The sequence below is a fragment of the Jatropha curcas genome, chromosome 3, assembly GCF_041381405.1.
Source record: "Jatropha curcas cultivar XTBG-Jc1 chromosome 3, XTBG_Jcur_1.0, whole genome shotgun sequence".
NCBI lineage: Eukaryota > Viridiplantae > Streptophyta > Magnoliopsida > Malpighiales > Euphorbiaceae > Jatropha > Jatropha curcas.
The window spans coordinates 26,721,400-26,734,244 of record NC_143153.1 but is presented as its reverse complement, the minus strand read 5'-3'; the positions used below and the strand labels follow the sequence as shown (position 1 = coordinate 26,734,244).

The following is a 12,845-nucleotide window of genomic DNA, read 5'->3' as shown; positions in this document are numbered from 1 at the left end:
TATTACAGTGATAATATGCTTGGAATTTTTGACAAGGCTATTGTACTTCACCCCAACTGCCATACTTGCTTCAATTATTCTTTCTGCTCTACCAGGACTTATTGACCTCAATGAAATCTACAATATCTGGAAGCTCGACAAGCTAGATTTTCTTGCTTGCATTGGGGCCTTGTTCGGAGTGTTATTCTGTTCGGTGGAGATAGGCCTCCTCGCTGCGGTAACTTTACTTATATTATATATATGTATTGAATTTTAATTTTATATTTTTTTTAAAACTAATTTTTAATTTTATATTAAGAATGGACAAGGTCGTACAAAGAGCGTAAAATTAGACTTCGGCTTATGGCAAGGTTCAATCATTATCAAAATGAGGAATAAAATTTAATACAATTTTGGTATCCACACCACTAAGCATAGTTGATGCTTAGAGGCTTGTTTATAGCTTTTACAGCATGAATTAGATTTGCCTAAACCGAGTATATGGCCTTACTTACTTATAGACTACATCAATGAAAAAAAATTTTTTTTTAAATTTTTGCTACTTCATCTTTTTTTTTCTTTATATATGGTTATAAATACCTTCATTTCAATAAAAAAATTTTTTTATTGATTTAATTCATGAATGAGCCTATATACCGAATCTAGATAAGTCAATTGGTTATAATACTCTCTCGGTCCAATAGTATAAGTTGAACACTAAGGAGTAATTAATGAATTTTTTTTTAATTTAATCCTTCTATACGTATTAAACACATTAATAATATGAGATAAATGATAATTTAGTCAAATTAATAAAATTTCTCTTAGAATTAACTGATCTCTTAATTATCTTATAAAAAATTTTTAACGACTTATATTTATTCTATAAAGGGACCCAGTGTATGATAGATATTCCAGAAGAAGAAATGGAAGGAGAATATTCAGCCTTAGGTTGTGGATAGCATGAATGGTTCAGGGTACTGACAAGTGATTGGTGCTTAACACACCACCACATTTACCGATGTCATGTTCCATTGGATTTGAAAGTGACCAAAATGATGGTTCATTTATTGATGATTGACCATACAAATTCAAGCACTACCCACACTAACTTTCATCATATTGTTGGCTATTTCTTCTCTAATGAAGCTTGGAAGCACCTCCAATGTCCATGCGTTTAACTTTACTGTGCGAGTTGCAGAGTGTCGTTTTTGAAGATAATCATAATATCAATTAAACCAGGCACAGAAGTTCTTGGAAGAATACCTGGAACTGATATGTTTTGTGATGTTCTGCAATATCCTATGGCTCTTGAGACTCCTTCTGTGCTTGTAATCCGTGTCAAGTCTGGCTTCCTTTGTTTTGCAAATGCCAACTTCGTCAAGCACAAGTATATATACACTACTCTTCCTTTCAATCTATTTTTCAGATATGCAACTTAAATTCAATAATGTGCATATAAATGGTAACATTCCTATTTTTTTTCTTTTAAGTATTATAAAATGGGCAACAGAAAAGGAAGAGGAAGAGAAAATCAAAGGAAATTTGAAAAGCAGTGTCCAACTTGTGATTCTTGACTTGTCCAGTAAGTGCTTAATAATTTTTTATCAAAAGCTTAATTAGTTAATCAAAAAATAAAAGAATCGATATTTTTTTATGTGACAGATTTAACAAGCATTGATACAGCAGGAATTGCTTGTTTGGAAGAACTGCGTAAGAATCTTGTTTTAAATGGAATAGAGGTACTAATTAGTATTGGTTATATCAACACATATATATTATTCTTTTTTTATTATTATATATTAATTTTTATGAACATTTTTTTTTCTCTCAGATGACCATCACTAACCCAAGGTGGCAAGTGATTCACAAGCTAAAATTAGCCAACTTTGTGAACAAAATTGGGGAAAGGATTTCCTTGACTATTGATGAAGCAATTGATGCATGTTTCAGTTCTAAAATGGTTGCCTTTTAAATGAAAAGAAAATTATGTCTATTAGTATGCTTTCTTTCCTTTTCTTTTTTTGTGTCGTGTATGGTCTTGTCTGTTTGTATGATTGTGTAATAGATATGGGAAATGTAATAAAAATGTGCTTTTCATCTCCTCTAGTTAGGACACTATAGTTGAAGTCCGAGAGGGAAAAAGCACAGATGTTTATGTATTTAGGTGTTAACAATTGAAAATTTTTATCTCACTTATTGCTTAGAATGAAGGTTATTCTACAAAATTAACTGATTTAGTAGTTGTTATTTCCTAGGTTTCACTAATGGTTAAAAGGAATAAATATTTCATAATTTACTCCTTGAAATTTTTAACACTAGTATAAACGTTATACCATAAATAATAGAGATAGTGTTATTTGAAAAGTTGTCCAATAAGGTCAGAATAATGAAATTTGTAAACAGTAATGGAATAAAGAATTCTTCTCAAGATACTAAAATAAATTTATTAAAAATAGCATATATATTTATATATATATACATAGCTGCTGTAACTAAGACAGCAGGCTGAAATTTCAATAAAAAACTATATTTTAAAGAACTATATATTAAAAATGTCAACAGCATCTTCCAACCTTTCATGGAGAAATGGAAAGAATTATATATTAAAGATGATGAAATCTTATAATATTTTCAATTTTTTTTCATTTTTGGTAAAAGGAATGAGAGGTAAGAATGCATAAGCTGGAGCAAGTGCTTTGCCTTTCCCCTCCACTTCTTCTATAAAGTAACTTCCAAAAAGTTAGCGTGGTCTGTCTTTAAATTTTTTAGAATGGAAAAGCAAGTACATAATCCAATTCTTTTATGAATAATAAATAATTATGCATTTCTTATCTCATTACAAAATTAAGTTTTTTATTTTTTGTTGAAAGAAAAATTAAGCATTTTTTAGAAAAATAAATATATATGCAGAAATCTCGCAAAAAAAAAAAAAAAAAAAAAAAAAAAGCTTAAATAACATCCTTGCACATAAACTTCAAATTAGTGAGTTGACTTGATTTGACTAATGAAGTTGTCTTTATGATCCACTAAAGAGAAAACAACGACGAAACCCAATAAGTTGAGACAACAGTTGAACTTGTGCTCCACTAGAATATGGCTAATCACACAACCTACAGCCGCTAGCTATATATGCACAGTAGCATAAAAAACAAGTTTATGCTCTCAAACCAAAATAGGATTGAAGGTGTTCTTATGGTTTTCAAATTCGGATCGGATAGTACAGTTGAATCGGTTTAATAATCGAAAATATATCTATTTTATGGCTTGGATTTGTTATCTGCTCAAATCGGTCGAGCTTGGATTTCATAGCTTGGATTTGGCTGATTTCCACCTAAATTTGGTTCGAGTTAATAATTGGTAAAATGCAATTTATTTATTTTTTTTAATCAAATCCAAAATCTAATTATGTCATCAGAGTGCTAACCATAGGCAGAAATCATTTTTTTTTATATAATTTGTTAAATTACTTATATGTGTGTATATATATACATAACAATGGATTATGGTTATAAATTAAACAAGTGCATAATTAATAGGGCATAATTAAAAAAGTAATTTTTTTTTTTTTTGGAAATTAGAATTATATCCAAATATTTTAAACAATTTATTTTATTCAAGTTTTGAAAATTAGTTACTGTTGTATTCAATTAGTGAAATTACATGATCATCTTATTGATGTCTAGATTCACAAAAAATTCTGTTGATTAAAATGTGGATCATTCGAAATATCACTGGGTCAGTTATCGTGACATGTGTTTTCCGACTAAAGAAGGAGGACTGGGGTTAAGATCTCTTAACTCTTTACAGCAATCCTATCCACTCAAAATCTGGTGGACTTATATGCAAAGGAACTCATTGTGGGCTAACTATATGTTCCAGAAATATCATCAGCAGGGAGAAATGCGATATCAACTCATCGACTCTTGCACTTGGAAACGAATTTGTCAAGTTCACTCTCTTGCTTGTTCACTTGTTGATTTTGCAGATAATAATGTGGTGTGGCGAGGAGAAATGAATGACAAATTTACTCTTGCTTCAGCCTACGATTGTGTTAGAGAAAGCAAAGCTTCTTACCTCACAAGCAATGCTATTTGGGACTCATCTTTCCCGTTTAAGCTTTCCATTTTTACATGGAGACTCCTCAGAGAAGCTTTACCTTTACCGAGATGTCTTCAATTATTTGGGATAAATGGTTCATTCCGTTGCCCATTTTGCTTCGAGTCGAAGACAACTACGGACCACCTTTTTTATTTCTACCCCATCATTGCCAAAATTTGGAATTATTTTGGCTCTTTCTTCCTAGATAGTTTTGAGCCACAAAATTCTCTGCGTCAAGCGTTGATTTTTTGGTGGCTTTGTAACAGACCAGATTCGGTTATGGGTAAGCTTAGGCTCTTGGTACCACAAGTAATTGTATGGTCTGTGTGGAAAATGTATTGTAAGTGTAATTGGGGTAATGAAGCTTGCTTTCTAGACCTCTTTATACAAGATATTAGTAGACTGTTATTAAACTGGAGCATTGGCAATTCTGGTAAAAGATTTGCAACAAATTGGTCGGCAAAAACTGATTGCCACTTCATTTCGGATTCTTTTGGCAAACAAAAATTAAAGCCAATGATTATTACTTGGATTCGGCCTAGACAAGATTGCTATAAACTGAATATTGATGTATCTTTCAACAAATTTTCAGCAGTGGGGGGTGCTATCCTCCGAAACAGCCATGGTAACTTTGTTGCTGCCGCTTGTTTTACGTTTGCTGCGGGGACAGCTTATGTTGCAGAACTTGAAGCATTGATTTGGGGGCTCTCCTGGAGCATTGATAAAGGATTTTATTCCATCCAGGTGGAAATGAATTGTCAGGATCTAGTTGCTCGAGTTAATCGGGCACAATGGACTAGAGCAGGTCCTTCGATTTTGCTACGTATTGCTGACCTATTGTACCTCCACTCCTCATCCATTCATCACATATACCATGAAGGAAATCAAGCGGCATAACTTTTGGCCACTCATCAAAGGCTATATCATTTTTCTCTTTCTTTTACCTCTTTTAATTCTTTACCTCATTTGATTAAAGGTATTGTATTATTGGAGGCCATGGGGAATTCATATTTGAGATATAAATAAAAGGATAACTTTCATTTAAAAAAAAAAAAAACCTACTTGCACTTTTTAAGATGTCTAGATTCATTGCACGCTAAAGTTTTTATGTAGTGCTTAACGCAACGGATGCTCATTTTGAACTTGTAATTTTATATTTAGAGATCTGAATTTAATAAAAACAGCAAATACCTTCTCCCCAAAGCCAATGAAGCTCCCTTTTTTAATTCATATTTTCACTTTTCACTTTATGCGTTGTCTCTAAGGATGCCAATGGAATAAAATAGCATTTCAGTATTTCTCCTTTTTCCCTATGGAGTTCCCAAATGGATAGCCACTAACTTAATTGGCCTAAACATGTCTACATTCATTGTATCTCTAAGCCACATATTGCATTAAGGCAAGTGCCTAGTCTATATCAGACCACTCTCACTGAGGTTAAAAGCCACAATTTCAATATGAAACGCAGTTGAGGTTAATCCGTGTAGAGTGGTTGCAATGAAAAAGAAATACATTGTTGAAAGAAACTATTACAATTATGAATAATTGAATCAATTAATTAAAATGCATTGTAATCTTAACCCCTTTATTAAGATTAATTAGTATCAACTCATCACTTGTTTATTTTAATTGATGTTTTCAAATCTGCAGATGATTAGTTAAAGAAGAAAGGTCCACCAAATTCAAGAATAAGCCATCATCTTTAGCAAAGATATTGCAAAACTTTCTTGAGACAGAAGAAAATATTTTTAGTAAAAAGTAATTAGAAAAAAAATGAGAAAATTACCCAAAATTGGTGAATATTATGGGTCAATTTCATGGAGAATCCTAAACTAAGGATAGGCATGGCCTCCTGAATAATATATATAATGAAGATATTCTGTAATATTCTTTTCTGTTCAAGTGATGCTCCTGGAAGAGGTTAAGGCCTATGGGCCTGGAATTTTAGATGAATCTGCTGACCTTTGATTCAAGCTGGGCTTAGGACAAGTCCAAATTTAACCATCATTATTGCTAAAAAAGTGAATTACTATTTAATATTTCTATTTTGTTCAAATATATTAACCATCATTAAAATTTAATTATATGATCTCTTAATTTTATGTTTATTGTATCACCTAATCTTTTTATTTATTTCTCATTCATTGTTTGTGAAATATGGTTATTGCTTTTAGTGAATGTAAATACTAATTACATGAGATACAAAAACGCCAAAAAAAAAAATTACTATTTTTTTTTTTTTAAAAAGGACTATTAGGTGTGTTAATTACTACTCTTGTCGGCTCAAGCCAAGATTTAGGTGTTAAATTCCAATTTGATAAACCCCATAGAGCGCACCGACCTTCCGAGTACTGATGGGAGACGCTTCCCTCTTCTTGCAGGATCATGGCCTAAAAAAGCCTACAAAGTAGATCGTGACTTCGAGGTAACAGTGTCAATATTTAGACATCATGCGTAAAAGGATACTGTTGTAGAAGATCGGAAACATAAATCATAACTTTTTTTTTTAGAATTTAATAATATTTTTTTGGTAACTAAAAGAACAAGGAAAAAAAAAAAAAGAATAGACTATCTCAAAAAGTTGCCACAAGCATCGGACTAAATAATAATCAAAGAAATTGAAACAGGAGCAGAAACCCACACATGAAGAGAGGAAGACATCAAATGACCCAACTTCGCCAAATGACCTATAGCAAAATTACTGAAAACATGATGCACATAACAATTTCAGTCCTAAAGCAACAATCCCTGGACATCCATAACAATAGCTGCTAAAGGATGAGAAGAAGGCAAAATAGAAGCAACCAATCGAATTGCTTTCAGGCTATCGGTTTCAACGATGAGAAAACAAAAACCACGCTCCCAAGCTAATAGAACACCAGCCCGAATAGCCAAATATTCCTCAATCTAAAATAGTAGAATAACCAATATTAAAGGAAAACCCCCCTAACGAGAAATCAACGAACCAGACCATAATCACCAATCAAACCAAGATTAGAAACATTGCTATCCTCACAATTTAATAATATAATTAATAATATTGTTTGCTGATACTATCCTACTTAATCCGAATAGTAAATTCAATATAAAAATTGAGTACTAGAGTGTTAAGATGAAACTAATTAAAGAATTTTATATTGAATTCTAAAAAATAGGAATCCCGATTAAGAATGGAAATGTGGTTGGTATTGGCTAATTCCAAATTACTCCCAACCAATTCTTTCAACATTTCTCTTAGGGCTTATTTGGTTCACCGGTTTATACCAACTGATGAATATTCATATTTATTAAAATTTTAATAGTTGTTGCTCTTAAAATTTAAAATCATCATTAAATATATATAATTATTTTTGTATATATTATATATAAATAAAATTTAAGATGAATATATTATTTTTTATTTTTATGTATTATATAAATAAACATATTAATTAAATTTTTCAAAAAAATATTTTCTGAATAAAATACATTGCTTCATTACCTTTGGCCACCACATTGCTTTTTTTTTTTTTAAATATCTAGATTCATTGTATAAGAAAGGATCGCGCCTTCATCCTCATTTCTCTCACTTTTGTTAATTTTTAAATGTAATTCTTATAAGTTATAACTAACTTTATGATGGTCGTCATCCAAGTCATAAACCCACTATATATTAAAAATTTTTAATGAAATTGATTTTTTATAAGACAGTGTCTTTTTCCTAAAAGAAAAAGAAAAAGAAAAATAATTGAACATAAATTAAACAACTCAATATTCATTTTGCACCAAACTGATAGAATCTGAATCAGAATATGGACTTGTTATTTGAGTTGAATCTTCTTCAACCTGGATATCTTCTTGTGCTCTATCTGTTGGGAAAAAAGAAGGTTTTGGAGGCATTATTAGGCTTTCAACTTCTCCTTCAAGCATCTCTATAGCTTTATGTATTGGAGGACGATCACTGGGCTTGAACTGTATACACCATAATGCAACTATAACCATTTTCTTGGTTATGTTTCTTTCCTCCTCACTAATATCTTCTAACTCAATGCTCTTTCCTTTACAAAAATGTTCATAAGCCCATGAAGGAAAGTAAATCTGACTCAAATTCTCTGCAAATGCATTCACATTCTTCCTTCTTCCCGCCATCTCCATTAACAACATTCCAAAACTGTAGACATCAGCTTTAAAGGAAATACCTCCTATATTTGCGTAGCAGAATTCAGGAGCCATATAACCTATTGTTCCTCTTGCTGCTGTAAGCGTCACCGTGTTACTATACGTTGGGTATAATTTTGCAAGTCCAAAATCTGAGATTTTCGGATTGAATTTTTCATCAAGAAGGATATTGTGCGGCTTAATATCAAAATGCAAGATTTGCATATCACAGCCTCGATGGAGATAATCAATACCTCGAGCCACACCGAGACAAATCTCGTACATTTTCTCATTGCTCAGTAAATTATTCCTTTCTTCAGAAAATATGTATCTATCAAGAGAACCATTAACCATGAATTCGTAAACAAGAGCTTGCTTTGATCCCTCAACACAATAACCAATGAGTCGAACTATATTAACATGGTGAATTTTCCCAATAGTACTGACTTCGCTAACAAAGTCCTTCCCGTTAGATTTGGACTTGTCAAGCATTTTTACGGCAGCAAAATCGCCACTGCGAAGTTTTCCTTTGTATACACTTCCGAATCCTCCTTGCCCTAACTTGTCCTTAAAACCATTAGTCATACTCTTAATATCTGAGTAAGAGTATCTAATGGGCATTAGATTGTTGTGAGTTTGAAGGAATTCTTCAATATTAGCGAACATAGATAAATGTCTTCTTCGCCATTTGTAGATAAAAAATGCGATCACACATGGAGTCCCACAAATGAATATTGCTATGCGGTATACCACTGTATAGGAAAAAAAAAAAAACTCCATATGGTTTAGTGGGAGAAAGAAATATGGCTCAATGTTCATAATTAAGCAAAGTAGACTTCTGGAAATATTTTACTTACCAAGGAAAATGAGCAAGTCATTAAAGAAAACAAGCAGATAAGACAACCAATCTGAAAGAAGTAAAGATCATACATATTAATTAGTTTGGAAAGTAAAAGTAAAAAAAAAAGTAGAATTTTATAAAAAGTTAATTAATATAATATTTAATTTTTAATATTTTATAAAAAAATATTTAAATAATTAACGATATTAAAACAGTTAATAATTGATAAAACAGTTAATTTTATCCGCGCTCAAAAGCTGGAGCGGCTTAAATGGTGAAAATAATCATATTGAGAATTTCTATAATTGTTACTTACTTGGCAACTGAATAAAGTATCGCAGTCCCACTGAAGATAAAATGACAAAAATAAATCAATATGCAAAATCGTATAGGATTTGTAAGAAGGCTCACGGGACTGTGGAAATGCAGTCGCTTTAATAACATGACACGTAATATTGCTTATATTTAATAAGGATGTCAAAAATATTTTTACTCGCTACATAAATTCATCTCTAAATTTTATTATTTTAAACTTGTGTCATTGTCAACTTTACTTTGATCTATTAAACACTTTAATTTTTTAAAATATATCTATTAAATGCTTCAATTTGCAAAATTAATTCAATTAAATACCTATTAAAAAATTAAAAAATATAAAAATATTGTTCAAAAGGTTACTACCTATGCATTAAATTAATATTTTATAAACATAAAAACTTAAAAATATTTTTCTAAGAGATTGGTTGAATATGTTTTATTGTCTGTCAAAGATTTTATAACACATAATCCTTTCATTTTGATATTGAATTTGAATTTCTAATTAGATATAAGAATTCATGTTTTCTAAAAATAAATAAATAAATTCGTATTATTTTCAGAAGCCACGTGTCTTTTTACTGAGGCGAATACATTTCCTGTCTTGGGTGAATATAATATAAAAATTCTTACTTGATATTGCATCGCTTGCTCTCGATCCAACTGCAAAAGGAACCATAGAAAAAAAAAAGTGTTAAACAGGTGAATAGAAGTTCTCAATTTTTTTTTTTTTTTTTTTGGTTGTCACAGGTTGAATTTTCCTTTTTTTCTTTTTTGAAATTGTTATATTTGCTTTTAGTTTTCTTGCCATTGGTTATAGACTATACTAATTTGGCATCTGAAAAATGTAGATAAATACTTACGATGGAGGCCATGCAATAGGCTCCAGAGGATTGTGTATAGATATCCGACAACAGTCTCTAGAATATCTGCAACAAAAAAAAATAATATTAATGAATAACAAAAGTTTTTTTTTTCCAGATAAAGCAACAAAATACTAGAATAATTTAGCTTTATGATTCTGATGTAATCAGAGGAAAAAAATACGACTTTTTAATAACATAAAAAAGATTCTTAAAAAGAAATGAAATATTATAAGATTTTGCACTAAACCACGAAAGAGAATCGATAAGATATTTTATTTTCTATTTTTCATTTTATTAAAACAATGTCCAGGAATGTACTCAATAACAGCACATATAATACAAGAAAAATAATATAATAGTAATAATAGTAACATTTCTTTATTTGAATTTCTAATTTTATATAGAATTTTTTAAAAGAAAAAAAATTACGTAAAATTTAAAACAGATAGACAGTTTAATGAATTAAAAATATATGTTGACATTTAAACATAATACTTGCAGGGATTTGATTTCTAAAAGAAATCTATAAAAATATTTTTAAAAGATTCTGCTGTAATTATCTATATGTGTGTTAAATATTTATACGGTAATTAATAATAATTTAATAGCCAATGAAATTAACTTATTTAGACCCGATCTAAGAGTCTAGCCATGGAGCAAACTAATGAAAAATAAATAAAAATCATGTTATTAGAGTTTTGATGTTTCATAAAAAAAATAATGATATATCATGTGGTTGTATATATCCATGCATTATCAAAAAAAATATAGATATCCAATTATTATACCTGCATATTTGCAACTAAACAATAATATCATTTCAAATAAAACAAAAAAAATAAATAAATAAATAAAAACGATAGAAAAGTAGAGTACTTACCTTTAAAGTTAATTTTACGAAATTGATAACATTCACCTTCGGATGGCAAACCATAATAAGAGAGGCAATGGTTACTACAGCAAGCTGGGAACCAAGAAACCTCAAATCCGTACACTAAACTCTTATAAATGTTTAAATATGAAATATTGTGAACATCTTTTGGCAGCAAAAAAGATGTCAAAGTTATGGACTCTACCAGGCAAGAATCCACCAAATCAGAAGCATTAATACGAGTTAAAATGGCATAAGAAAAACCTGAACCACCTTTCAACAAATTATCAGAAGAATTATTACTACAAGTAGAACGATTCACGTAAAGTTGAGAATTCACTTGGATTTCACATCTCACGAATACTAAGCTCTGATAAGAATCGTCGATGTCTGAAAAATTTGATCTTGATATTATATTTTCATATCGTGGATCAGAATTCCAATAACTATCATAACGCAATTGGCCAATAGAATGAAGAGGAATGGAGGAGCAATTATCCTTTTGAACATTGGCATCCACTAATCGAATTGTAGCATTATTGTAATTGATTGCCTGGACATTATATACCCCCCAATCCACATATAATACAGCGAGGTTGTTTTCGCAAGCAAGTTCATAATTTATGTCGCCACATTTTTTAGGGTCGGTTTTCAGTCTAAAAGGATAGCTAATGTTGTGGATTCCGCAAGAAGACTGGCAATAGTTGTTTTTGGTAGCATTATAAGTATGGCAAGCTAAGGATAGAAAAAGAAGGGTTGCATATGCATGTCTAGTGAAGAGGAGACTGTACATTTTGTGAGAAATATATCTGTAGTGAAGACTGAAGAGAAAAATACCTTTTTTGAGGTTTCAATATAGCTTTATGATTTGCAATGAATATGCATGAATAGAAAATGGTTGTCAGGTCATAACAAGGAAATTTCCAAGTTTTTTAATTAATTTTATTTATTATTAATCTATTTTCCTCTTTCCCACTTTGACAGAGAAGGAGAAAAGAGAGAATTTTCAAAATTTATTTAAGTAATAGTTTGGTATAAAAATTTGACATTTCAAAGCATGACTTTAGTTTCCCAATTTCGATATATTATTTTGGCCTCTACCATCTATTTTCCTTATATAAAATTCTATTTCTGGTTGCCTATACAACATTTCCATTTCTCTATTCATGCATTTAGGTGTTGCATTGTTCCGAAATCTTCCTTATTGAGAGTTTAGAATATGAGTAAAATTAAAAACTTCTATTAAAGAATTTTTTTTTCATAATTTTCAATTAACGATTAAAAATAGATAGTTAAGTTAATCATTGATAACAAAATTAATTTGGTATCTAAAATTTACTAATTCATTAAACCCTCCTTCCAAATTATTTTAAGTTAAGAGATTATATTTAAAACTTGAAATTTCTAGTTAAAAGAAGAAAGGACTCATATCTCATTTTCGAAAGTAGGATTCTAAATATTTAAAATGAAGGAAAAAGAGAATAGAATTTTATGAGAAATTTTCAATACAGAGGAAAATATTTCTGCTCCCACCGAACACGCTGTGGACAAGCCTGTACTAGGAGTGACTACTCATTAACATTTTAGAAAAGTTAGAGAGGGAGAAAATGAAAGCCATCAACCTTACCAATTGAACTTGAACACACAAATCTTGGACCGATGTGAAGCAATAACAAAGACATTTCCTCCAGGATCCTATTTTCTACGGAAGAGATAATATCAGTTGTGAATATTT

At 30.4% G+C, this 12,845-nt stretch overlaps 2 protein-coding genes across 2 annotated transcripts; one reads left to right on the top strand and one right to left on the bottom strand.

The window, feature by feature from the left end:
* Positions 1–1,069: 1,069 nt before the first annotated feature.
* Positions 1,070–2,188, top strand: LOC105650866 (low affinity sulfate transporter 3). The gene is made up of 4 exons (XM_012237829.4): positions 1,070–1,369; positions 1,473–1,564; positions 1,645–1,721; positions 1,814–2,188. The coding sequence occupies exons 1-4, from the start codon at positions 1,257–1,259 to the stop codon at positions 1,952–1,954; spliced, it is 423 nt and encodes a 140-aa protein (XP_012093219.2). The 5' UTR covers positions 1,070–1,256; the 3' UTR covers positions 1,955–2,188.
* Positions 2,189–7,827: 5,639 nt separating this feature from the next.
* LOC149497810 (uncharacterized) lies at positions 7,828–11,917 on the bottom strand. Its single transcript, XM_089719292.1, has 5 exons — positions 11,120–11,917; positions 10,233–10,302; positions 10,007–10,036; positions 9,375–9,404; positions 7,828–9,055 (listed from the first exon to the last, which is right to left on the bottom strand). The coding sequence occupies exons 1-5, from the start codon at positions 11,901–11,903 to the stop codon at positions 7,828–7,830; spliced, it is 2,142 nt and encodes a 713-aa protein (XP_089575418.1). The 5' UTR covers positions 11,904–11,917.
* Between the last annotated feature and the right edge of the window lie 928 nt (positions 11,918–12,845).